At 43.2% G+C, this 24,874-nt stretch overlaps 10 protein-coding genes across 10 annotated transcripts; 9 read left to right on the plus strand and 1 right to left on the minus strand.

Annotated features, from left to right (window-relative positions):
* The first annotated feature begins 16 nt into the window (after positions 1–16).
* V1512DRAFT_62057 (exonuclease V) lies at positions 17–2,466 on the plus strand. Its single transcript, XM_066918453.1, has 4 exons — positions 17–356; positions 405–1,154; positions 1,200–1,925; positions 1,976–2,466. The coding sequence occupies exons 1-4, from the start codon at positions 240–242 to the stop codon at positions 2,285–2,287; spliced, it is 1,905 nt and encodes a 634-aa protein (XP_066773418.1). The 5' UTR covers positions 17–239; the 3' UTR covers positions 2,288–2,466.
* A 911-nt stretch (positions 2,467–3,377) lies between these two features.
* Positions 3,378–4,652, plus strand: V1512DRAFT_257686 (Pantoate-beta-alanine ligase). The gene has a single exon (XM_066915279.1). It carries the CDS (start codon positions 3,471–3,473, stop codon positions 4,512–4,514), a length of 1,044 nt encoding a protein of 347 aa, XP_066773419.1. The 5' UTR covers positions 3,378–3,470; the 3' UTR covers positions 4,515–4,652.
* Positions 4,653–4,730: 78 nt separating this feature from the next.
* Positions 4,731–5,445, minus strand: V1512DRAFT_269550 (uncharacterized protein; the record flags this gene model as incomplete). Its single annotated transcript, XM_066917575.1, has 3 exons — positions 4,731–4,859; positions 4,909–5,011; positions 5,057–5,445. 3 exons carry the CDS (start codon positions 5,443–5,445, stop codon positions 4,731–4,733), a joined length of 621 nt encoding a protein of 206 aa, XP_066773420.1.
* Positions 5,446–5,619: 174 nt separating this feature from the next.
* Positions 5,620–7,965, plus strand: V1512DRAFT_245514 (spindle assembly checkpoint component Mad1; the record flags this gene model as incomplete). Its single annotated transcript, XM_066914375.1, has 6 exons — positions 5,620–5,709; positions 5,759–5,798; positions 5,854–6,008; positions 6,055–7,228; positions 7,276–7,607; positions 7,660–7,965. 6 exons carry the CDS (start codon positions 5,620–5,622, stop codon positions 7,963–7,965), a joined length of 2,097 nt encoding a protein of 698 aa, XP_066773421.1.
* A 221-nt stretch (positions 7,966–8,186) lies between these two features.
* On the plus strand, positions 8,187–9,478 carry V1512DRAFT_202911 (Cys/Met metabolism PLP-dependent enzyme-domain-containing protein; the record flags this gene model as incomplete). The annotated part of the gene is made up of 3 exons (XM_066913274.1): positions 8,187–8,388; positions 8,438–8,873; positions 8,926–9,478. The coding sequence occupies 3 exons, from the start codon at positions 8,187–8,189 to the stop codon at positions 9,476–9,478; spliced, it is 1,191 nt and encodes a 396-aa protein (XP_066773422.1).
* Positions 9,479–10,086: 608 nt separating this feature from the next.
* On the plus strand, positions 10,087–12,782 carry V1512DRAFT_257696 (Muniscin C-terminal mu homology domain-containing protein). The gene is made up of 2 exons (XM_066915280.1): positions 10,087–10,762; positions 10,809–12,782. Exons 1-2 carry the CDS (start codon positions 10,228–10,230, stop codon positions 12,710–12,712), a joined length of 2,439 nt encoding a protein of 812 aa, XP_066773423.1. The 5' UTR covers positions 10,087–10,227; the 3' UTR covers positions 12,713–12,782.
* Positions 12,783–13,273: 491 nt separating this feature from the next.
* On the plus strand, positions 13,274–17,336 carry V1512DRAFT_62266 (uncharacterized protein). Its single transcript, XM_066918455.1, has 5 exons — positions 13,274–13,417; positions 13,548–13,853; positions 13,901–14,380; positions 14,423–17,095; positions 17,143–17,336. The coding sequence occupies exons 2-5, from the start codon at positions 13,571–13,573 to the stop codon at positions 17,241–17,243; spliced, it is 3,537 nt and encodes a 1,178-aa protein (XP_066773424.1). The 5' UTR covers positions 13,274–13,417; positions 13,548–13,570; the 3' UTR covers positions 17,244–17,336.
* V1512DRAFT_257702 (uncharacterized protein) lies at positions 17,159–18,544 on the plus strand. The gene is made up of 2 exons (XM_066915281.1): positions 17,159–17,369; positions 17,419–18,544. The coding sequence occupies exon 2, from the start codon at positions 17,478–17,480 to the stop codon at positions 18,387–18,389; it is 912 nt and encodes a 303-aa protein (XP_066773425.1). The 5' UTR covers positions 17,159–17,369; positions 17,419–17,477; the 3' UTR covers positions 18,390–18,544.
* Positions 18,545–19,064: 520 nt separating this feature from the next.
* Positions 19,065–22,641, plus strand: V1512DRAFT_257703 (chitin synthase-domain-containing protein). The gene is made up of 4 exons (XM_066915282.1): positions 19,065–19,341; positions 19,387–21,240; positions 21,287–22,261; positions 22,312–22,641. The coding sequence occupies exons 1-4, from the start codon at positions 19,176–19,178 to the stop codon at positions 22,458–22,460; spliced, it is 3,144 nt and encodes a 1,047-aa protein (XP_066773426.1). The 5' UTR covers positions 19,065–19,175; the 3' UTR covers positions 22,461–22,641.
* On the plus strand, positions 22,521–24,869 carry V1512DRAFT_62335 (peptide N-acetyl-beta-D-glucosaminyl asparaginase amidase A-domain-containing protein). The gene is made up of 2 exons (XM_066918456.1): positions 22,521–23,018; positions 23,070–24,869. Exons 1-2 carry the CDS (start codon positions 22,688–22,690, stop codon positions 24,629–24,631), a joined length of 1,893 nt encoding a protein of 630 aa, XP_066773427.1. The 5' UTR covers positions 22,521–22,687; the 3' UTR covers positions 24,632–24,869.
* Positions 24,870–24,874: the final 5 nt, after the last annotated feature.

Consider the following 24,874-nt stretch of genomic DNA (forward strand, 5'->3'; position numbering starts at 1 on the left):
GTCACTGGGAGTAAATCTCAGTGAGAGTGACTGTGGTGAAGCTGATTCTACACCGGCTCACGCCACCAGATCTTCTCCTACTCGGTCTCTGTCGTCGGACTACGGTTCATTAGACTCTTGGGACGAGTCTATACTCAACATAGATACAGACACATCGTTAAAATTAGTATCTGACAGTAGTGAGCATCATTCTAGCGCGAGTATTGAAACTTCCAAAAGTAGAAATTTACAACTGGCAGATGCTTCATGCGGAGATTTGGGTCTCGATGACAGCCAGAAATCTGGTTTTACAATCGCTGAAGACCTTTTATTTGACCGTGACCAAGCCGAAGAGTTCTCGGTACCAGTGCTTTCATGTATGTTGAATTGGCGAAATTTTTGCACTATGCTTATGTCACTTCTAGACAGTCCCCAGAACAAATTTGCAGCTACAAAATTTCCCCCCTACAGTTGCCACTACATGCGCGTCCTCAGAGTGTAAAGAATCTGCGGCATCGAGAATTGTGTCCGATGAAAAAAGTATAGATGGGAAAATCTCACCGAATAACATACTAGACTCAAATTCGACCGAGCGTTTCTATGCGCAATCAAATACTCAAGATAGCAGTTTTCAACTGACTCAAGAGAAAATCGTGTCTAGATCAAGATCAGCAAGTCCTGTAACTTTGAGTCTTGAGTTGCCCAATGTCTCTGACGCCATAAGTGAACAAAAGCATGACATTACTAAGCTATTAAGGCGTAAACGCCGTCGATCTTCTTACATAGAATCAAAAGGGTTCCTAGAAAATCAACCAGATGAAGAAGAGCAAAGTAAAATGTTACCTTTGCATTTTAGAGACGCCGAAAATCTGAATGATTCGATGATACAGACATACAAAGGGGGATCGAGACTGTCTGTTTCTGATATTTGTGGACCGTCATATTGTGAGCTGCAGTACTTTTACAGGTACTATTTACAAGAATTTAAACAAACTGCTGCGATGAAACGCGGTACTGAAATTCATAACAAGTTGGAACAAGAAAGTACTAAAAAAGTTGTGGTTGATGTGGAACACATGTCTTCCGAGGACAAAAATGCTGTGGAACTTATAAACATGTTGTTACAACTTCAAACATTGACTCAGGATGCGCTGACTCAATCGGAGGCAATAACGGTATGTTGCCAAGAAATGCCTATAACTTCCTAATAACATTTGTAGCGAGAATTTCGTGTATTTGGTTATCTAGGAGATGTCTATGTGAGCGGTATTATCGACAAGTTGACATACGATACTCCTGGTAGTCGTAAGGGGAATTTTGAATTTCTAGATGCAAATATTATGGACACCGAGATTACTGGTCCCACTGTGGATTCTTTCAATCAAGACAAGCCGGCTACTTTCTCTCAGAGAGATCCAGTGTTTGAATCATTAGAAAGCAAAAGCCAGAAAAACCAGGCGTCCATACTCTCTTTTCTAAGGGCTCAAAGCGATGATGTTTCTTCCAACTTTTTGAACGAGCCAAAAGATGGATGCGAAGAAAAATTGCTGAACGGAATAAGCCGTCAAATTAGAATTGCAGACATTAAGACTAGGTTGCATCGAACTTTGCCCCCAGAGTCTCAGAGCCGGTCGACTTATTACCAGCTTTTGTTGTACTGGCGACTGTTTGCAGACTTGGTGGATGATAAATTCGATTTTGAAAGGTTTACAAAAGATTTCAAAATGGACATAAACGCAAAGCTAAGTGATGACTTTCGAAAGGAAGTTTTATCAGACGACTTCACCGTTAAAGTGTTTGAGAAAGAATTAAGAAGACCAAATGCTCAACTTAGCTTCGAATACAGTTATTTACTACGAAATCTTCAGACATTGAAAGATGTTTGGACAGCTTTGCGTCTAAAGTTTGCCGAGTTTCGTGGTAAAATAAACACGCAGATGTCTGTGGTAAGTTTTGCTTACTCTTTGTGCTCTAAAAGTGTGTACTGATTTACAAGCTTTATATATATCAAGCTAATAAAAAAACATTTGCTGGCACTGATTTCACGTTTAATGAATCAGATCTCCAAAACAAGATGAAGGACTCTCTAGAATATTGGCGAGCTCAACGAGATCCTATAGGAGTTGAGATCGAAGAGGCTTACAAGTGTCGGTCTTGTGATTTCGCAGATCGATGCCCATGGAGACTGGAGAAAATCAAGGAGAGTACAGAACGGAACCGTGAACGTTTTCAGAACATGTGCAATTCAAAGGACAGATTCAGATCTTCTCCAATTGGACAAATCGTTGTTGAGCGCGAGGTTGATTAGCGACAAGATTTACATCCGGGTATTGTATTGACCTAAGCGGCATGCTTTATTGTGTAAAGTATGGGGCTGTCACGTCGGAATCATTGTTATACGCGGTTCTAAGAATTATGGTTTTGTAACCATGGGTTTGTAGCTATGATCATAACCACGTTCGCACTATTTTCAACTTTGTAGTGTAAACTTGAAACCACGGTTATGTCCTGTGATGCATCTTTCCAGGCATAGAGCACACTAGATGTACACAAGCACTTTTCCGAGGATTGCTATTTGCATAAGTATGTCATCCGTTTGATCATAACATGGATTTTTAAGCACTAAAAGAATCAATCACTACACTTAAGCGAACGAAACACCGTTGGTTTGTCTTTTTCTTTTAAATGACGCACTTTCATAGCTCGGATTTTACCCGCTGCTATAGTCTGTATAATGTTAAGTCACCTATAACCGAGATGGTTGCAATTGTTTATATTAAAAAGTTGCAAATAAATGCATTTCCGCTTTAATTGGGCTGTTCATTAGGATTTCTCGCCATACACTGAACGCAATTTAGAGCACAACAATCTCAATTCTTATCTTTATCGTCCATATAATAATGAGAACGTGCACTGCCCAACGTATTTAAGTGAGACTTACGAAGGTCACGAATTTAGGTATTACGCCGACAAAAGTCAGTGATCAAATGACCTCGACTTTGAGAGCTTCCGTCTACAGTCAGGAAATGTCTACAGCATTGTTCTGGAGTCTAGCTCCTCCCATTATTTACCATTGTCAGTCACTGTCAAAAATATTTGCTTTCAAGTTTGGTCAGCTGCCTTATTTGGCCGTTATGTTTCATTACAATGTATGTGCATGGTATGCTTATAATAATGTTATGTATCTGAGACAAAGTACGAGGCTTGCATCTTGTGGTAACAAAAAATGGTATTATTTACCCTCACGATCGTGTAAAATAACAAAATCACAATGCCCCGACTAAGCCTCTCGTCGTGGACAAAACGGCGCTTAAGGCTCAAAACCGAGCCGCAGATTATGCGGCACGGCTTTGATCATCGAAGACTGTTCTTAGATGCGCCAGTTAAAAAAAATCGTACATTTATGGCGGAAATTGATCTCCCTTAAAAGACGCCATTCTAGCTAGTCATTATTAAACAAAAAATTTTTTGCAGAAGTTGTCTTTTCTGTCATGGCTATGCTGTCCACAAGACCTGTTTTGCAGCCTGGCTCATGTGGCCTTACTCAACTTTTCTTGAAGTCGCCAAGTACCAGGCGGTTATGGCGTGAGTACAGTACAGCAGAGACTGCGTCAGTGAGTGAACCCTCACAGCAAAAATTTCACATTTTTAGAACGATTGATCAAGTTCGCCGTTGGCGAAAAGATTGCTTATTAGCAGGACAGACAATTGGACTAGTGCCAACCATGGGAGCTTTGCATGCGGGTCATCTCGATCTGGTCAAGTCTTCACTACGAATGAATGACATGACAATCGTTTCTATCTTTGTCAATCCGTCTCAGTTTGCTCCTACAGAAGATTTGATTTCTTATCCTCAAACATTTGACGCTGATATCCAAAGTCTAGAAAAGATTGACGGCGACAAAAAGGTCAGTGCAGTTTTCGCACCGAAAGTTGAAGAAATGTATCCCTCAGGTATACCGCTAGAAGTTTCTGAACAAAAAGGGGCGTTCGTTTCTGTGCATGGTTTGTCGGAGCAACTGGAAGGCAAGATTCGACCACAATTTTTCCGAGGTGTGTCCACAGTCGTGTCAAAACTGCTTAACATAGTCTCACCAGACCGGGTCTATTTTGGTCAAAAAGACGTGCAGCAAACGGTGGTGATCAAGCGTTTAGTTAAAGATTTATGTTATAGTTCTGTGGTTCATGTCGTGCCTACCACAAGAGATGCAAACGGGCTTGCTCTCAGTTCGCGAAATGTTTATTTATCAGATGAAGTACGGAACAATGCTGCAATTATTTATACTGCACTTCAGAATGGTTTGATGATATATCGAGAGAATACGTCCGCCAGTGCAATTAAGAATGCGATCATTGACACGATAGCGCAAAAGTTTGATAAAAACGACATTGAATATGTTTCTGTAAACGACGTTGAATCTTTGGAAGAGGTCGAAAATGTGCATCCATTGCAAGGTGCAATTGTGAGTTTGGCTCTCAAGGTGCCCAACAAATATGGTAGCAAAACCAGGCTGATAGACAACATAATGCTATAGTACGTCTATAGTACGTCTATCCAACACGATGTACTGTGTGTCCCAACTACAAAAAGATGTTGGTTTGACATCAATGATTCCTACCACATCAATATTAGACAATCTTATCAATGACATCACCGCGTAGCGTAGGCAGTACGTTTTCGTGTGGAAGTACAAAGTCATTAGGCTCGTTTCACATCAATGCAGCTGGTTTAAACAAACCCATCAAACGTATTACAAAGCTGGGTCGTTCTTTCCTTTCTTAACGTCCTGTGCCGTTGGCGGTGGAGGTAGAAATGGCAGCGATGTTATACTGGACGTATCTGCATGAGTAGTGGGTAATTTTCTTCGTCTTGGAGCTTTCTAGTACCGATGATTAAAATCTGACAAATGAGAAAAGCAAAATTCTTACTCCAAAAGAAATAGTAATAGTCTCGCCTTCTTTAAGGGAGTAATCTTTAGAATCAGGCTTGGTGTCTGTAGATTTAGGATCTGGCAAGGCAGGATCCGCATGTCTATAATTAATTAGCTATTAAAGCAAAGGGCAATGTGCCTCTTACCGCTTAAAGTCTTGTAAAGCAATATTAAAGTCAAAGGATTCACTCCTATCCAAAAAACCCATTCCTAAATAAGCATGTCGTTGACCGTCCACCACCCTAATTGCAAAGAACCGAGACGAATCAGTTACTTGCTCAACCCCCTTTCCAGTAGAAAGATACGGTACACATGCAAACAACTCTCCTGTATTAGGGTCTTCTAGTCGTAACTCACACTTGACGATGCTACCAGCTCCCTCTGGACCTTTCTCGAGTACACTTAGTCGTCCGCGCCATATTGGATTATCCACATCCCATTCGGATGCACGATACCCTTGCGAAGTTTTCAATGGTGGAATTCTGTACACCAGCACCTCCTTAGCAATAAATATTACCGATTCATATGTTGACATTATACCACGAAATATGAAGTAATCACAGTCGTACGTGCGCCTGCTTTAGTGTTACTGATCATAAGGGTTTGGTGTTTGTTGACGTTTGTCAGTGGACTTGATACTTGGGCTTGGAACATTGCAAAACTCACGAGAAACATTCTGTCTGAGTTTTGTTGAGCTATTGTTTATGATATGAGCTTACCATCTCGAATAGAAACTTTAGGATCATCAATTCCTGCTGTCCGCGTTAGTGAGGCAAATCTGAGTTTTACTCCAGTTAAGGTAGATAGTTAGTAGCGTGTGTATCAACGGATGTTTAAATAGCAATTAGACAAGTTCACGACCTATTACTAGCTCGGATAATACGAATGGTGACATTAATGTGGCATTTATTGAGTTGTACATTGTTAACATATAAATATATAGCGTCTAATGCTACGGATTCTCTTCGAGCTCAAAATCACGTTTTACAATATGAAATTTCAAATTTGAGGGATGAAAGGGAACGCGACAAATTAAGATACGAGAAATCAATACGTGATCTTGAGCACAAACTTGTTGAAGAATCAAAGCGCTCCGAGGTCAGATTTTGGTACTTTTTAACAACAGATCTAATATTCTACTTAGACTGTGGAGACTGATCAAAAATACATTTTTGACAAATATAACAAAGTTTCAGAAGAGTTGCAAAAACTGAAAAGCGAATGGCCTGCAGCTAAAGAGTCACTCGAGAAAACCGTCAGAGGCCTTACTCATGAGAATGACGATGTTAAAGATGCTCGTGACGAAGCAGAGGCAGCTCTTAGATCAGCTGAATCTGCTTTAAAGCGTCAGGAAAATGAGTTTACAGTCAAGCAAAAGTCGCTGTCGGCACTGCTACAAGATTATCAGGTAGAGGTCAAAAATCTAAACGGACTAGTGCATCAAAGAGATTTGACAATCCACGAACAAAAAGAGTCTTTGGAGTTACTAGCGGCTGAAAATAAAACACTTCGTTTAAAGGCTGAGGATCTAACGCTTCTTGACTTAGTACAGCGTCGCTTATCTGAGGAATTGGCAAAATCAAAAACACTTGAGAACAAGCTATATCTGATAACGCCGGAGTTAAATCAGTTGAGAGAAGAGCACAAGAAATTCAAATTTGTATCAGAAGAGAAAATTCTTCTGGAGGCTCGGCTCAAGCTTATGGAAGATCTAAGACGGCAGGTTGCTGACGCCGAGCTTGAGGCAGCCACGCTTCGTGAACAACAGTCAAGATGGATGTCATTTTTGGAGACCAACGAGTATTATGACAGTCCTGAGGAAATACTGCAAATATTAGCCGATGAGCGATCGGAGAAGCTGTCACTTTTAGACAAAAACGGTCGGTTAGAAGCCGAGTTAGTTAGTCTAACACAGGGAATGGAAACAGATGATCGTGAAATCATGACTATTAAGAAAGAATTTGCTAGACTTTCCGGTGAATTGGAAAAAACCAAAAAGCTTTTGGTGCGTACAGAACGACAAAAGAATCTTGCTGCTAAAGAAACACAATTTTTGCGCGACCAGCTCAAAACTTATGATAATGAGGAAACTGTCTTTTTGCAAGGAAACTACGACAATCAAAAAACCCAGAGAATTGAAAGTCTTGAAAAAGTGCTGGACGAGCTTAAACAAGAGGTCTCTACGTTGACAGCTGAGCTCGCCAGTGTTGAAAGAGCAGATACGAGTGGAAATACTGATTCTAACAAAAGAAAGTCTGAGAGTTTTGATGACGAACGTATGAAAGAAGTGTTGAGAAAAAATCGCAAACTACAAGATGGTGAGTGCAACGGTATGTCTTCAAATGATTAGCTGCTTACAGATTAGATTATACGGAATTAAAGAAAAAGGAGGAAAATGGTTTGAAGGAAGTTGCGGTGCTAAAAAAACGTCTTTCTGCCTTTGAGAAAACCCAAGAAGCACAGAGTCGGATCTTGGAGTTAAAAGACAATCCTGTCAGTAGAGATCAAGCAGTGAAGAAAGAGATGATAGATGCACTTCGACGAGAAAATAACTTGCTGATTGCACAGCTGGAAAATCGACAAGATTCTGTCGGTACTGTGATTTCACAGGCGACGCTAGACCGTGTCAAGCTTGAACTTAAAGAAATGCAGGTACAGGTTGCAGAAAAGGAGAAAAGGATGAAACGATTAAAAGATGTGAGTTGCCATCTGAACATCAATTCATAGTACGATTAGTTAATTTGTCTAGATTTGGTCTGCTAAATCTATGGAGTTTCGGGAAGCGGTCTATTCTTTACTAGGATATAAGCTTGATTTTCTGCCCAACAACAAGGTCAGAGCGACGTCAATGTTTGCCTCATGTGATGAAGAGTCGTTTACATTTGATCCGGATGCGGGAACAATGAAGCTATCGGGTGCAATGGATAGCATTTTTGCTCAAGAATGTTCAAACTTGATCAAATTCTGGGTTCAAGAGCGGCGCGAAATACCATGTTTTCTGTCAGCCTTGAACTTGGAATTGTACGATAAAACAACCAAAGCCGCGGGGTTTTGATGATAATTGTGAAATCAAAACTGGGATAGTGTACATTATTAGTATTCGTCGACATATAAAATTACGATTTTAGAGTCGATATTGTACGTTTGTGAAATATTGCTCATCATCGCTAAGCACGAAACCCTTGTACTGTAAGCATAGTTTATAACAGACTGAGAATATTTTGAACTCTGTATTTAACAAAGGTTCAATCAACCTCATAAACAAAAGAAATGGTCATGTCCTTGTCACCTGCTTCTCCTACGCCAAGTGGCCGACGATACAAGTTAGATACTGAAGTTGTTTACAGCGAGTCGTCCGACCAGTATCGTGCGTCGTCAGTTCCAATATATCAGACTGCAACTTTCAAACAGGCGTCAGGCACTGAAATGGGAGAATATGATTATACACGCAGCGGTAATCCTACGCGAACGCATCTTGGTGAGTCGCAGATTGTCTTGTTTGTTGTAAAATACTAACTACTAAACAGAAAGGCATTTGGCTAAAATAATGAACGCTCGACGAACTCTTGCTGTTGCAAGTGGAATGAGTGCAATGGATGTTATTTCTCGGTTGCTGAAGCCTGGCGATGAAGTTATTGCCGGTGATGATTTATATGGGGGTACCAACCGGCTGCTGACATACCTTGCTACAAACGGAGGTATCACTGTTCACCATGTCGATACTACAAAGGTCGATGCTGTTAAGAGTAAAGTCAACTCAAGGACTGCTTTAGTTTTGCTGGAAAGTCCGACCAACCCTTTGATTAAGATTTGCGATATTCCAACGGTTACGAAGTTTGTTAAGGCTACTGTACCTGAAGCAATTGTCGCGGTTGACAATACTATGTTATCGCCCATGGCACAGAATCCACTTGATTTTGGAGTTGACATTGTGTATGAATCGGCAACCAAATTTTTAAGCGGGTAGCTATATATGTTTCGAGCTTAATGGTAAATATGCTGAATCTCTAACCAGACATCACGATATCATGGCCGGTGTTCTTGCAGTAAACGATGAGCAAATTGGAGACAGACTTTTTTTTACAATTAATGCCACAGGGTGCGGACTAGCGCCTTTCGACTGTTGGTTGCTACTTCGCGGAATTAAGACGCTTGCTATCAGATTTGAAAAGGCCCAAAAGAATGCACAGCTTGTCGCGGAGTTTTTGGAAGAAAGGAGTTTAAAAGTACGATATCCAGGATTAAAATCACATCCTCAGTATGATCTTCATTGGTCTATGGCTACTGGAGCTGGGGCTGTGCTTTCATTTGAGACAGGAAGCGTCGAAATCAGCGAGCGAGTAGTGGAGAGTGCTCGTTTGTGGGGTATTAGTGTGAGTTTTGGATGTGTGAACTCACTCATCAGCATGCCGTGTAAGATGTCGCATGCTTCCATTGACCCCAAAGTCAGAGCTGAGCGTGAGATGCCAGAAGATTTAATTCGTCTTTGTGTTGGAATCGAAGACGCTTCAGATTTAGTGGATGATTTGAAGTCTGCTCTTGTCCAGGCCGGCGCAATTAAAGCATGAGCGAAGTGCAAACACAACGATGCATGAAGGAGCCAAAAGTCAGATTGAACTGTATAGACTGTATATAGACTGTTTAGATAATACTTTTTTTTGGAATAATAATAAGTTTGATTGATAATTACATTAAAGAACAGCAAAAATGCTGTCAATATTATTGTGGTGTAGTAAAATATTGGGCTCATCAGCATATGCCATTGGACTGGACCGGCTCTGGCGGAGATTTAACTTTTTTTAAGTGTGGCAGGGCCCATAAGCACTGTACACTCATCCACCGTTCATTACCCTCTTCCTTATTCACACTCTATAAGCCCCCATAATTATCTGTGACCATGGATTCTCTTACGAGGTCGGAGTATGCCGATAAGATTTTGGTTGGTGTATTATGATTACAATTTGTAAAAAAATGCTAATATCTTATGAAGTCATCACTAGCGCCAGAAAGTGCTGCCTCAACACTTCGTGATCGATTAGCCTTATCTGAACAGGCCAATGAAGAAATTGCCAATTGGATAGAGGAACGTTGTCGTATTGAAGATGCTTATGCTAGTAGTTTGGCTAAATTGGCTTCGAAGACGATTACAGGTGATACTGCAAGTCTCGGTTTAGGAACATTTCAGGAGATATGGTCAAAATTGATCGAATCTACTACGGCATTGTCTCAAACAAGTCAATCGTTTGCTAGTAAGTTGTCTACTGAGGTAATTGCTCCTGTTCGTCGGTTTACCTCGGGTAATCGAGAATGGGGTGAGATGCAGGCTATTCAAGACAATCTGACAAACGTCGCACGGGCTATCGAAGCTGCTGAAGACAAAGTCGAAAAATACAAGAGAAAAGGATCCTCAAAGCTTACTGGCGCACATGAAGATGCGAACAATGCCGTCGCAGAGTGGGATTCACAAGCGCCTTTAGTATTTGAAAAGTTGCAAGGACTAGACGAGTCTAGACTGGTCATGTTGAAAGATGTTTTGACTAGGTATCAAACTTCGGAGGTGGACAAGTTGCAAAGAGTTGTGTCTCTATGCGAGGCCAACCTTAACTTGTTGCTTTCTTATGATCCGCAAGATGAAATCAAGATGTTTGCTATGCAAATCCAAACTAATGGTGCTCCAAGAGTAAGAGCAGTGGCGCGGCATGTAACACCCCCTCTTCCAACTTCTTCGCATGGTATGGCTGCAAGTTCGCCTGTTGCTGCAAGGGGTCTTATGGGGTCTTCGGCGGTCTCTGCGCCTTCGTTTAACCGACGAGTTTCTGTTGCAACAACCGAATCAGCCGGATCAACACCGAGTAAGTAGATACAGCCTATTACTGTGGGCCGCATTGACAGTTTTAGCTCCAACAAAATTAAAGTTTTCCCGAATGAGCACGATACTTCGTTCGAAAGATGGTGGCAGACGTGGACTTTTTGGGTATAAGGACAAGGACAAACATAAATATCGTGAGCAGCTCGATGTTTCACCAGTGCGAGATACAAGACGGCAATCCGTTGAAACCTCATCCATTGCGTCTAGCCAGTCAAGAGCATCGTCAAGACCAGAACCACCGACAACGCGAACAATGAGCGGAGCCGTTCCTATTGTTCAGTCAACACCTGCACCAGTCACTGCACCTCTCGTGCCTGTAGTTGTGCATGGGGTAGCAGCGCGTGCGGCGAGTAATGGTCACTCTCGTGCGGATGATCCAGATGCGATCAATGTGATTGGAGCGGTAGATACCACATACCGTGCTCCAGCGTCTGTGCCTCCTCCGGTTGTAACAAGAGTTGATTCAGATGGGTATTCAATACCAGGTCCGGTCTCCAAAGACTCTATGATTGCATCGTTTGAGGAAGACATGGATGAATTTAAAGACCAGCAACCAAATATTAAAGTCGATATTCAGCAGCAGCATATTAAAGATGAGAAAGAAGACGCTCAGGCAGCGGTTGAACATGTTGCTGCTTCTTTACGTTCTAAGCCTAGTGTTTCGGGCCGGTCTGGAAGAGGTAGACGTGGAGAAAGTAGACTGTATAGTACGCCTCCATTGGATGGGTTGTATCTACAGAATGCTGCGGGTAGTCACGGAACTCCACCGCCGCCTCCTCCTCACAGAGGTGAGCACCCATCGATGGTGGAAGACGTGCCGAGTGATATAGTTAAGGAGAAGGTAAATGAAGAGACCGACTTACCTGTACCAATCGAGGAGACATCTGAGCAACCTGTGATTGAAAAAGCAGCTTATGTTCCAGAGCTTGCGGAAAAACTTGAGGTTGAAAGTGGTGCAGCGGTGTTGCCTCCACTTGTGACTACGGAAATAGCAATTGCGGACTCGCCTGTGGACTCAGCTGCAGAGCAGTTTCATTCAACTGTGTCTACGCCTTATGTTGAGCCATCGTCTGTTATAAATATTGCAGAAAAAGTTGAAGATGATAGCGCTCAGTACGAATTTATTCAAGGGCTTTCTGGCAGTGTTATGGAGACTGTGAGCGCTACTATTCGAGCAGGAGCTGCGACAAACGTGACTGTTGTAGGCGAGGTCACCATGTCGTTAGCATCTGAGATATCTGCCGGTAGGCCAGTGCGTTTAAGGATTGGAGATGAGTCTAAGTTTGAACAAGTTCTGCCTAACGCATCTGTTTTAAATGAAACAGATACTGAAGGGGAGTATATGTTAGCAACTGAGACACTCTCGCCTATACCATCTATAGCGCTCAGGTACACTATTACGGATAATAGGTTCGCCCCAATCGTGCTCGAGCCGACATGGAAGTTTGAAGAGAAACAGACGTCGTTGCTACTGTACTTTTCAATGAATCCAGAATATATTGCTAATGAGATTACTTTGAGTGATTTCAAGATCGAAGTTGCGATCGAGGGCACAAATGCAATAGCATGCCGAAGCAAGCCTAGTGGATTGTTTGAACAAGAAGAGGGCAAGCTTGTTATGTCAATTACGGCGGAGGGCCAAGAAATAACTTTGCGCAAGAGTGACGCTAAAGTTCAAAATCTTGTTAGATTTTGGACAGAGAGCATGGCGCATGAAGCAAGCGGCGGTGGAGTCGTTGCCAGTTTCCGATACTGGCCTGCGAAAGAGGTTAGTGCTTGTGATTTAGAGGTTTTGGATAGTAGCAAGAGCAAGAGAAAGGCAGTTGATCCGTTTGCGGATGACTCGGACGGCGAAGAAAGTACAGGAGAGTGGATTTCTGTGCCTGTTGTGCGAAGTGTAGTGTCTGGTCGATATCTTGGGAAGGTCACGTGATGTAACTGAGTAGATTTAGAGGTAAAATGGCTTTGCGTATAATAATCAAACTTTAAAAGTACAATATGAAGCAAGGGATCAGCGTTTAGTTTGGATTAGAAGACACGGTTACGATGCCGTGTTTAAAGTGTAGTGGGGCCATTTTACTGTCCCATAATAGTGGCTATTTGTAGCGATATTATTTATCTACGGTTTACGGCTGCACGTGTCTTTCTGAACAAGGGGGACAGTGTGCAATGAAGAAGTAAAATTTAACTATTGTACGGAATGCTCTCCCGTTGACTATAAGAGAATCAGCATAGTTTGGACGCGTAGACAAAAAAACACGACACGGATTTGGTTTGATTATTATTGTATGGTTTGTTTATGGTCAAAGGATCAGAGATTCTCGTAGCGCGACCTCATTCGGTGCGTGTTGCACTCAGGGACGCCACACGTTTACATAATAATGCAAGGGTTAGGGCCGTACAATACGCACCAGATTAAGTTAAATTTTGTAGCTTCAAACGCAATCAATTTCATTACAATTTCGCTCCTTTGAATGTTGATATCGCACATGACAAGAACAGCGTGAAAACGTTTTGGAATTTTTAGTTGAGCAAGATAGAGTGGGGATTCAAATCATTTTGTATCATCGTTGAAGGGCCACTCTCAATCTCTACTCATGCGTAAGCATTCGCGCTTTGACTAAGTCTTGTGTTCAAAGTAAGATTTCGGTTACCCTTTTTTTTGTCACGGCCGCTTTTTATTGATTTGGTTGATTGTACTTATATAAATTATATCAACGCTGTCGGGTTTAAATGTTTTAACCTTTTACTGACTCAAATTGTTATAGAATCGCGGGATTAGAGCTGCATCATGCGGAGTGTATTGTCGCTCTTAGTTGTGGTTACGAGCTTGATTTTGCTACTCTTCGTCGACTCAGTGACTGATGAGTTCTTTTCAAAATTTCATAGAGCTCGGAGACGGTTTAGTTCATCACTCGACAGCAATAATGTGCCTAAACATCACTATCCAAAAGTGGTGCGTAGACAGGTCGTTCATCAGAATACAACTTCAGTAGTTCTCCCAGTCACATCTGCTTCGATTGAAGAACAGCGTTCTCTTACGCCTCGGTCCGTATCAGACACTGATTACTTAGGTAAATGAAATTGCCTTTTTTGCTTTTTATTTTGCTGACCTTCGAAGATACAAGTAATCTTGCAGTTTCCGTTACGGGCTATCCTCAAGACTTAACGTCCACCGCATTAGCAACACCGCCAGAAATATCTTCATCTCCATCTCCATCTTCATTTGCATCACCTAGTCCGTCTGAAAGCATATTATTATCAGATACAGAATATAGTCTCAGCTTGACTGATCTATCTCCGACATCGTCATCAGATATTCCTTTCGATGTCTCCATGGGTTCCGGCTCACCGACACAGTCTTCTCTTTCAACAGCTGTGTACCAAGATACTTCGTTAGCTGTTTTTAGCTCTCTCGCTACGCAGCCCGCTCAAATAGAGACGACACAACCAAAAGAAGAAGTATCGCGACCGTTATTCTCGTCAACATCAGATAGTGGAACTGAGTGGTGGGAAGTTACATCTGGGGACGATTTTGAAGACAGCGCTACATCTGAATTTGCGTTTTCCTCTTCGCTTGAGTCTGTTCCAACGGTTACAGGTACGGCCATTCAAATCAATCAGGCTTTTCTAACCGTGACAGTGACACCTGGTGCCACTACCGCACCTTTAACATACGACTCAACATTGTCGACATATGACTCTCTATCGCCGGCATACTACACTTCGCTTTTGGCATACGATTTATCATTGCCGACATATGATTCTTCTTTACCGACATACAGTTCGGGATCCCTCACGTATGACACGCCATTGCCGACATATGATTCACCGTTACCAACTTATGACTCTCCGCTGCCGACTATATCGTCGACATATGAATCTCCGCTGCCTACGTACGACTCTTCATTGCTGACGGACGGATCATCTTCATATTCTTACAATTCGCCATTTCCGACAAACGATTCTCCGCTTCCTGCAATCAGTTCTGCATTTTCGACATACGATTCCCCGCTGCCAACATACGATTCTCCGTCGCCAACAGATGAGTCTTCATCGCTAACGAGCAGCGTCGCGCCGACCTCCGATGACAATAATTTGTCGCCACCCACAACTACTTTCTTGTCAGTTTCACTAACGGATGATTCTTCATTACCGTCGCCAGTATCTACTACTGCATTTAGTAGATTTGACTCGTCGATAACAACAACATCCAGTGATGACAGTACGCCGTCATCTGTATTGTCGGAATCTAGCACATTGGATAGGCCAACAATTACGGAGACGACGAAAACAGCGGAGACGCCGACTTTAGCTTTTACGTCTACAGACGAGTCTGCTACTGCCGCAAGTTCAATCGACACACTGCCGAAATCTCATATCGAAACGTCGATAACGTACGCAACCTCAGCTGTCGACGGAACAACGACAGACATTACGGAAGCTACTTCCACTGCGGAAAGTAGTACTGAAAGGACTAGTACGATACAGCCCGCTGAAAATGGCAGTTCTGTTAGCTCAGCCTTTTCAAGCCAGACTGAATTAACACCGTCGTCAGTTCTCTCAAGTACAAAAATAAAGTACAGCTACTCTGTTCCTACAATCACACCAGTTCCTGCAGAGTTTTCAACGACGGGGGTTTCGTCGATAGTTTTACTCTTTAGTGATACCACTACTGAGTTTACAGAGACTTCCACGACTTTAGTAGTACCGAGTACTTCAACTACCGCTGCGGCAGAAACTGAGACTTCTTCGCCGCTGGCACCCACAACTGTATCAGCAGCGCTCTCATCGTTGCCGTCTACTTTGCTCACTACACCAAGTCCAGAGCCATTGACGACCACTAGAAATACTGTAACGTCTGATTCACCGTTGCCGTCACAGGTTTCAACCTTGCAATTTTCTAGTTTGGATACTGTTTCCAGTTCGGCGACAGACTTCTCTCCGCCCATTATTGCAAGTACGACAACATCAGCCCAGTTTTCTTCACCTTTGATTGCTAGAACTACAACATCGCTTGAGTCTTCTCTGTCGCCTACCGTTATCAAAGTTACGTCATCATCTGAGTTTTCGCCGCTGTCGCCTACCATTGCGAGTACAACTTCATCAAATACCTATAGTTTTCAATCATCAGCACCCGCGGAAGTTATCTCTACATTGTCAAGTTTCAGTGAAACAAACTCTGTGGGTCCGACAATTACTGGTCCGGCTGAGGCATCTTCGACGGTATTTCAAGTCTCCTCTTCTTCTGAGTCTTTCGCAAGCGAGCAGACTACAGCTTTGGCGAGTGTTGCAGTATCAACGGATTCGTTGACAGTGGCCCTTGGTACAACGTCCGTTACAGAGTCTTCTACTGGAGTGACCATTTCGAGCACTGATCTGATTCCATCAACGACTTCAGAGTCGACTAGACATGAATTTTCTGTTTCTGGATCCGAAACCATTTTTTCTACAATCTCGCAGACTACAGCTCTAAGCTCAAGTAGCACTGACACTTTCGTGCAAGAAACTGGTACGTTCACGAGCACATCAAGTCAGGTCTCAACGACAGGATTGCCTATTTCTGACTCTGCGATCGAGTCGTCGTCGGCAGTCACAATGTTGAGCACCGATTCAACTTTGCCAATGACTTCAGAATCGGTCGTGCCTGTGTCTTCCGTTTTCGGGTCCGAAACAGTATTTTCTACAGCCTCGCAGACTACGGCTCTAAGCTCAAGCAGCTCTGACACTTTCGTGCAAGAAACTGGTACGTTCACGAGCACATCAAGTCAGGTCTCAACGACAGGATTGCCTATTTCTGACTCTGCGATCGAGTCGTCGTCGGCAGTCACAATGTTGAGCACCGATTCAACTTTGCCAATGACTTCAGAATCGGTCGTGCCTGTGTCTTCCGTTTTCGGGTCCGAAACAGTATTTTCTACAGCCTCGCAGACTACGGCTCTAAGCTCAAGTAGCACTGACACTTTCGTGCAAGAAACTGGTACGTTCACGAGCACATCAAGGTTGGTGTCAGTGACTGGCTTGGCTGCGTCCCAGTCTTCTACCTTCACAGATTCAGAGATCACAACTGAAGTCCAATATTCAGTGACATCCACTACTACCGGATCGCAAACTTTTCTGGAGTCGGTTACTACTACTTTCACTGATTCAGAAGAATTTTTGCTGTCGACATCAGTGGCTTTTGACAGCTCGGATACTGCATTTACAACTGTGTACACTACTGCGTCTACCACTGGCATTCCAATATCAACCTCATATGGCAAATTTTCGTCTGAATCGGTTTTTTCGCCGGCCACTTCTGTTGCTTCTGAAACGGGTATGTTTGCATTCGTTACATTAGATCGCTCGTCTGATTGAACTTAGTAGTTACTTTGACGGCTTCGTCAGCTGAGATTACTTACAGCAGTCTCATTACAGGTATGTGTACTAAGCTAGGTCTCAAATTATGTTCTGATAGGCTCTAGACTCTTACACTGCTCCAGTTGCTACGACATCTAATGGTGCCGAAACTAGCACAGCTACAGTTGGGGTGTCAACCAGCAGCTTCGAACAGCCTTCTACGCATCTTAGTTCGACCGCAGATCCTACCAGTAAGTTGAGGCATGTCTTGTTATATATGATTGACTTACATGAGTGCAGATTTGTCAGACTCTGAAACCACGGGAGTAGCTAGTGACGCGGCAACTCTCTCTACGTTTATGACGATCACGTCTACCGCGGCTGTCCCGTTCCAAACACGCTCTTCCGGCGAGTTTCCGACGTCCTATTTTACAGATTCTTTATGGTTGCCTGCCACTCTTATCACGGAGGCGCAACCTACCGTGACAAGTCCTACCGCCGTAGGACAGCCAGCGGCGACAGGCACGGCTCCACCGCTACCCAACGTTATTGCGCCGTCTGGGGGAATCCCAGCAGGACCGGAAGATTCGACACTTGTGCAGATAGGCTTCACGTACGCGTTGAATTATCCCTTCATTGTGGCTCACCCTCTCGCTGTTGCTCAAATTTTTGATTACCTGCCAAGGGGTGTCTCTTATGGACTTGGCGTTAATCTCAATGAGACGGTGATGGTGGCTATTCAACCTTACGAGACAGGTGATGATTCATTTGTAGTGTCACTCGCTATGATGTACGTTTCGACGGACATGTTAAATACTCTGATGCTTGGTCTCTATACCCCGTCTTCATTGTTCTACAATTCTCCGGATCCAAGCGTGCAAAGCTTGATGGGATTGATTGATCCAACCATCCCTCTTGTCGCATCAACCGGTGGAGGTGGAGAATCTGGTTTTGACGGTGGCGATCCGTTACCAGGCAGTGGAGGCGGCGCTTTTGGGGGAAGTAATTCAAGTTCGAATCCAGATGTTGATATAGGTTCAACTATTTTGTTTGGATCGCTTGACTCTGCTACGTCTGCTTCAGCTACAAACAAGAAAGTTGTGGCCATCGCGATTGGGACTGTGTGTGGAGTGGTGTTATACGGTGCATTTGTGTTTATAATGGGTCGACGGTATAGACGGAAAGTGATTGCTAGAGCTTCTCGGGCGCAGATGCGACAAATTTCGCAACCGATGCCGTACATAGCCAATGTTCATAGGACAACGTTGTGAATGCTAAGAAAATGGATACAGATAGCAGATGCTGTCAATTTATTGGCTTGTCATATTGTGTACAACATTTGTATTATAGTGTTTTGTATTTTGAGGCATGTGATTTATGTTTTGCATAGTAATTGTGTACAGTTCAATGTTTTTATGGTACATTTTGATAGTGTAAAAGTGGAAATAACTTCTAGTCACTCACTGTAATGGGCTGAAGCGAGGCAAGTGAAACCTGAGAATTAAAATCTCGTAAAGATTTTCAGAGTGAATTATACACCTTTTCGGGCAGCCCAAATACATGACAAGGACAAATAGTCAGTAACTTAGTAGGTATTACTATAAATATCCCTAAGAATTGCTTTCCTGTTGGTGTCACATAGATTGTAGTCACTAAGCAAGCCGTAAAACAAATGCTGTTGCTAGCATAGTTGGTCTGAATGCCGGGCTTTACTTTCAGCAGCACTTAGAGCAAGACTCCACTTCTTTTTATTGTAATGTAATTCAGACTTTAATTTTTTAAAAGATGCAATATAGACGATATAGTGTGATTTTTAAATTAAGTGAAGGTTAGAATAGAAGTTTGTTTGTTACCATGGCAACGGTGTGCGGCCAATTATTTGTTTGTGTTTACAGTCTCCGACTTGGGACTTTGATCTTTTTGTTAAATTTAAACTCACGCTATTTAAAGACTTGTCCGACCAGAAGTTACCTCATACCCCCTACTCCAACACACGTCTTTTGGGTCTCTTTTTTTTATTCTGCATATTCACATACAATTTAACAAACGAAGAGCGAATGTATCGCCGAGTAGACAATCCTGGGTCTCCGACCAGACAGTCAAGTCCACTGCGCAGTCTAACTAATAGCACCGAAGATGACAATCAGCCAACAATTTCTCTGCCGCGATCAATACCTTTCAGAGGCAGCTACGCTCGCCTGTCAAATACATCTGTGTTGCTAGGTAATCGCACTTGTGCTTCATGACATGTGTTATTAACTGAATCAGATGATCCGGCAATTCCGTACACCACACCGCCGTCCCCGACTCGAACGCCTTACTCGCATCAAGCTAGGATGGACCAATCGCCTCGGTATCAAACAATTGAGTCACCTTCTCGAGCCCATATTGAGTCACGTTCAAGAGCAACACCCAGCACACCACCTCCTCCTAATGCTACCTATGGGATTAACGCAAGCAACAATTCGCCATATGCTCCTTCAAATTCTGCTATTAGACCTTTACCTGTCCCACCAGCCGCTTTGTCTGGAGGCCCTGTTGGACCAATCCCTGCCTATCCGTCAGTCGAAGATATGCATGCTCGTCACACCGGAGACTCACAAATTTTAATGCCAGAAACCAGCCCCAAGTCTGTTAATAGTCTTGCAATTTCTGGATCTTTGGGTCGTCGACAATCACGAACTCTGTTGCCCGCGCCAATCTTACAGCCAAGCTTAGAAGCAGCCAGCACTCGCTACGTCGACGATGTATTCGCTGATCCGAGTCCAGAGGATGACAGGGACGATGAAGGCCGTAGATATTTGCGATCTTCACTTCCTTCATATGCTTCGAGCAAAAAATCTGACTCGGCATCCTATAAAGCACTGACCGAAGAGGATGACGATGAGTATTCAGATACTACAAATTTTGATGGCAAAGAAATTTTGTCTTTTGGGACTCGCAGCGAGTCTATGAAGAGTCCAGTCGTGGAATCTGTACCAGATTTCACTCAACCTCGAAGTCAAAGATTCATCGCTCGCAAACAAGTACGCTTGGTCCGTGGCAATTTGGTTCTCGACTGCCCTGTTCCAACAAAGCTGTACAGTTTTTTGCCACGTAGAGATAATGATGAGTTTACTTACATGAGATATACAGCAGCTACATGTGACCCGGACGATTTTGCCAAGTTCGGATTCACGTTGCGACCGGTGAACAATGATCGAGAGACGGAACTGTGCATTTGTATTACGATGTACAATGAAGATGAAGTGAATTTTACCAGAACACTGCATGCAGTAATGAAAAACATCGCACATCTCTGTTCACGTTCAAAAAGTCGTGTTTGGGGCAAGGATGGCTGGAAGAAGATTGTTGTAACAGTCATCGCTGATGGTAGAAAAAATATCAATCCCCGTGTTCTTGATTGCATGGCTGCCATGGGTATTTTTCAAGATGGAATTGCGAAAAACTCTGTCAATGGCAAGACAGTGAAAGCACATTTGTACGAGTACACGACACAAATATCACTGGACTCGGATCTTAAATTCAAAGGAGCTGAGAAAGGTGTTGTACCAGTGCAGATGTTGTTCTGTCTCAAAGAAGAGAATTCCAAAAAGCTCAATTCTCATCGATGGCTTTTTAATGCTTTTTGCCCACTTCTAGAGCCAAATGTTTGTATATTACTCGACGTTGGAACACGACCGGGAAAGACCTCTCTGTACCATCTTTGGAAGGCATTTGATCAGAATTCCAATGTTGCTGGTGCATCCGGCGAGATTCGGGCCATGAAAGGCAAAGGTTGGAAGAACTTGTTGAATCCAATTGTGGCAGCACAGAATTTTGAATACAAGATGTCAAACATTTTAGACAAGCCTATGGAAAGTGTCTTCGGATATATCAGCGTACTGCCTGGTGCACTGTCAGCATATAGATATATCGCGCTACAAAACGATAGCGACGGCAATGGTCCACTCGCACAATACTTCAAGGGAGAGAGTCTTGAAGGCAAAAACGCTGATGTATTTACTGCAAACATGTATCTTGCGGAAGATCGAATTTTGTGTTGGGAACTTGTAGCTAAGAAGGGCGCGAAGTGGATATTAAAGCACGTGAAGGCTTGCACAGGTGATACAGACGTTCCTGGTAAGTTGCTTTATAAATACTATAGAGTCAATGGCTAATTTGATAGACAAACTTCCCGAATTCATCAGTCAGCGAAGACGATGGCTTAATGGTGCCATGTTTGCTGCCATTTATGCACAAGTTCACTTCAGACAGATTTGGAAGACAGACCACTCCTATATTCGCAAGGCGATGCTTCATATCGAGTTTTTCTATCAGTTCATTAGCATGCTCTTCATGTATTTCTCGCTTGCGAATTTCTTTCTGACATTCTACTTCATCACTGGTAGCTTAAGTGATCCTGAAGTTGATCCGTTTGGGCACAACGGAGGATTCTATATTTTTGTTGTTTTGAAGATCATATGCATAACATTGATTGGTTCTCAATTCATCATCAGTTTGGGAAATCGTCCTCAAGGCGCACAGCGTCTATTTATGGGTAGTATGATTCTGTTCGCGGTGATAGCAGCATATTCAACCGGATGTGGATTTTATTATATTGCCCGTGCAGTGACTCATCGAGGTGACACTGGTAGAAGCACGTTTGTGAACATGGTTGCATCAATTCTGTCGACGTATGGACTGTACTGGGTTATGTCACTTTTGTATTTGGATCCGTGGCACATGTTCACAAGCGCGGTTCAATATTTCTTGCTGATGCCTTCGTATATTTGCACTTTGCAAGTGTACGCACTTTGTAATACGCACGACGTGACTTGGGGAACAAAGGGCGATAACGAAATTCACAACGATCTTGGTGCCGCAGAGAATACGCAGGGACTGGGCAAGGATGTGGTTGAGGTTGAGATGCCTTCGGCCCAACTTGACATTGATTCAGGTTATGAAGATGCGTTAGCTAACTTGCGCGAACGAAAAGAAGTCGAAGTTAAAGGTCCAAGCGAGCAAACGATTAAGGAGGACTATTATCGTGGAATTCGTACACGAGTTGTACTATTATGGATGGTCGCCAATTCGGTGCTCGCTCTAGTTGTAACAGAAGCGTATGGTATCGGAGAGGCCGGAACAAACGGATATCTTGCTTGTAAGTTCACGACCTACAGATCGAAGACGTATGAAGTTAACAAAGTTTAGTTATTTTGTGGTCTGTTGCTGTTCTTGCTATTTTTCGAGGCGTGGGATCATTCACATACCTTTGCATTAACGCGGTTCAATATCTCGCTGAGACCAAGATTCGAACTGTTGAACACACGAAAGCATTAGCGGAGAAGTTTAGGCGATGAAATAATTAATTATTAGTATATTAAATAGGGTATTAAGTTATTTGTTCAAATAATTGAAATAACTGGAATAATAAAGTAACGCACATGACATTCAAACTGTAGTAGCCTCGCAGAGACGGTGTAGATTTAAAGTTTTCGCTAGTTGCTATCAGCTATCGTGACGTGCCGAGGACGGTTTGGATTGCAATCATCGGCCCACAATTGAGCATCGACATACCATAATCACAATGGGCTTGAAGCTTGGTGCTTTTGATGAGAAACGTCAAGATGAGGCTTTGATGAGTAGTTTACGTAAGCCGCGACCGAATTGGATGAAGCGGATAGTGGTCGTGTTACTAATGGCGGTGGTGATTGTTCCATGCTCATTAGTGTATCCAACCATTCCGACGAGACCACAAATGTCAATGTTACCAACTGTTGTGGATGAGATACAAGGTAAAAGTGGACCATTAGAGGTTTTTCAGGTGTATAAAGAGCCAGTTTCAAATGGGAAGAAAGTGTATGAGACTGTGATAATGGAGCACAGGTTTGGGTTTTCGTATGGTCGGCCATTTGTTGGTATGCTTCTTTAATGCTTGAAAGGATTGAAAGAGAAGCTTACTACTGTAGGTCAATACAAGCCGCCAACTGTTGACTTCTCAACCGTGCATTTCACATTGTCGTCCACGTCACAAGGTCGGCAATTTGACCGCCTTGCATTGGTATTTTTAGGTGATCATGAGGTCTGGCGGACATCGACAGCAGAGCCTACGCGTGAAGGAATTTATTTCCGGTACACTAAAGACATGACAAAGTTTTTGGCACTGTTGAAACAAGAGCAGCGATTGATTTTTGAGATGGGAAATTTAGTAGATGAGACTTACACAGGGAAGTTTGCAATGAAACTAACTGCGACCTTTTATAAATGTGAGACGGTGACAGATGCGCCGGCGGATACTATTGTTGCGATATCTTCGAAAAAGAGTATTATCAACAAGCCATCGCATTTCTCGTTACCACAAGATCTTGCCGTACAGTTTGTGTCTTTGTCGCGGAAAGTTTATAAGGCCACAGTTCTTGTTTCTTCATCGGGAAATGCCGCTGAAGAGTTTTGGTACGCGAACGTGGTATCGAAGTACAAGAACTCGTTCCCGGGAGTTGGTCTAGATGGTCATGGACCGCATCGTGAGGTCCAGGTGTATGTTGATGGCAAGCTGGTGGCCGCTACATTTCCGTTCCCAGTCATTTACACCGGTGGAATTTCTCCGGGACTGTGGCGGCCAATCGTTGGAATTGGGGCATATGATGTTCCGATGTATGAATTCGACTTGACTCCGTTGTTGCCGTCTTTGTGGGAAGGGGCGTCGATTGAGATTAAGGTTGCAACAGGGGACGATGAAAGCATCGAGCACGACTGGATTGTCAGTGGTAACGTCTTGGCTTGGACCGGTGAGACTGACGGTGAAGGTAAAATTGTGGAGTACAATGTCGAGCCTCTATCGGTTACCAGTGACGGTATCGTTAGTCCAGACAAGACTACGCTTAACGTCACTTCAGTGGCTACACGAGTTGGATTGATCAGGAGTATACTGAAGTTTGAAGAATCAAGAGAATATGTCAGTAGTTTCTGGGGTAAGTCCGAGAGCAAGCAGATGTATGGGAAAAGTGGTCAGCAACAACGAGTGATAGCGGAAACAGAGATCAGGCAGTCTTCTACAGTTTTAGGTGAGCATGAGTACCATTACCCACTTGATGTAGATTCTGTGTACGAGTTCACTCCCGTTTTGAAAATTTCCGCCGATATTCAACGAGGACTTATAGCGGATTCTGAGACTACAAAATCCAAGTTATGGAGTCATCAGGTCGGAAATGCCTACTACATTGGTCAAGATGCTAAAGGCAATGGGCCTTATGGAGGAGGCTCAACAGAACAGGGACATGTTGAGTCGAATGCGGATGAACAGTATTGGCGTACGGTACGAGCACTGAACGGACAGGTTGTCCGGGATTTGGAAGTACGAGATGGGTTTGAGAAGGAGGCAGTATTTCCGGTTAGAGTCGGAGATCACAATTTGTTCCCTGCCTGCTTGGAGGAGTACAATCAAAGATCAAAGATTACAACTTTTGACGCGTCTAAGGATGAAGGTGTCAAGAAGTGTATCTGGCGTATGCTTGGACGGGGTCCATTATGATTCGTTAGTTAATTTCTACCGTCTTGGAGAATTACAACCGAATATCTAAGGCTGAGAGTTTTGGCGCATCTAAGAATGAAGGTGTTAAAGAGGTGTATTTTGGCATATGCTTGGACAGGTTTTAGGAGTATTACTGGTAGAAAGATAAAATTTGTTCTGATTCAAGAAACGCGTATGGAAGATTAAGGGTTTTGTGTCGTGTTTTGAGTTGTTTCCCGTTGTTTACATCTCATCGCCCCACTT

This window comes from Lipomyces arxii, assembly GCF_038497795.1.
Source record: "Lipomyces arxii strain Phaff 12-163 unplaced genomic scaffold V1512scaffold_2, whole genome shotgun sequence".
In the NCBI taxonomy this organism is placed as follows: Eukaryota; Fungi; Ascomycota; class Lipomycetes; order Lipomycetales; family Lipomycetaceae; genus Lipomyces; species Lipomyces arxii.

Bases quoted from the DNA above. Each gene is read 5' to 3' on its own strand.
- V1512DRAFT_62335 (XM_066918456.1), top strand. From the start codon at position 22,688: ATGGGCTTGAAGCTTGGTGCTTTTGATGAGAAACGTCAAGATGAGGCT. The intron at 23,019-23,069 runs GTATGCTTCTTT...TTACTACTGTAG, and splicing joins GTATGGTCGGCCATTTGTTG to GTCAATACAAGCCGCCAACT.
- V1512DRAFT_257702 (XM_066915281.1), top strand. From the start codon at position 17,478: ATGACGATCACGTCTACCGCGGCTGTCCCGTTCCAAACACGCTCTTCC.
- V1512DRAFT_62266 (XM_066918455.1), top strand. From the start codon at position 13,571: ATGCGGAGTGTATTGTCGCTCTTAGTTGTGGTTACGAGCTTGATTTTG. The intron at 14,381-14,422 runs GTACGGCCATTC...TAACCGTGACAG, and splicing joins GTCTGTTCCAACGGTTACAG to TGACACCTGGTGCCACTACC. The intron at 17,096-17,142 runs GTATGTTTGCAT...GATTGAACTTAG, and splicing joins TTCTGTTGCTTCTGAAACGG to TAGTTACTTTGACGGCTTCG.
- V1512DRAFT_257696 (XM_066915280.1), top strand. From the start codon at position 10,228: ATGCAGGCTATTCAAGACAATCTGACAAACGTCGCACGGGCTATCGAA. The intron at 10,763-10,808 runs GTAAGTAGATAC...TGACAGTTTTAG, and splicing joins ATCAGCCGGATCAACACCGA to CTCCAACAAAATTAAAGTTT.
- V1512DRAFT_257703 (XM_066915282.1), top strand. From the start codon at position 19,176: ATGTATCGCCGAGTAGACAATCCTGGGTCTCCGACCAGACAGTCAAGT. The intron at 19,342-19,386 runs GTAATCGCACTT...TAACTGAATCAG, and splicing joins AAATACATCTGTGTTGCTAG to ATGATCCGGCAATTCCGTAC. The intron at 22,262-22,311 runs GTAAGTTCACGA...AACAAAGTTTAG, and splicing joins AACAAACGGATATCTTGCTT to TTATTTTGTGGTCTGTTGCT.
- V1512DRAFT_257686 (XM_066915279.1), top strand. From the start codon at position 3,471: ATGGCTATGCTGTCCACAAGACCTGTTTTGCAGCCTGGCTCATGTGGC.
- V1512DRAFT_62057 (XM_066918453.1), top strand. From the start codon at position 240: ATGCTTCATGCGGAGATTTGGGTCTCGATGACAGCCAGAAATCTGGTT. The intron at 357-404 runs GTATGTTGAATT...TGTCACTTCTAG, and splicing joins CTCGGTACCAGTGCTTTCAT to ACAGTCCCCAGAACAAATTT. The intron at 1,926-1,975 runs GTAAGTTTTGCT...CTGATTTACAAG, and splicing joins TAAACACGCAGATGTCTGTG to CTTTATATATATCAAGCTAA.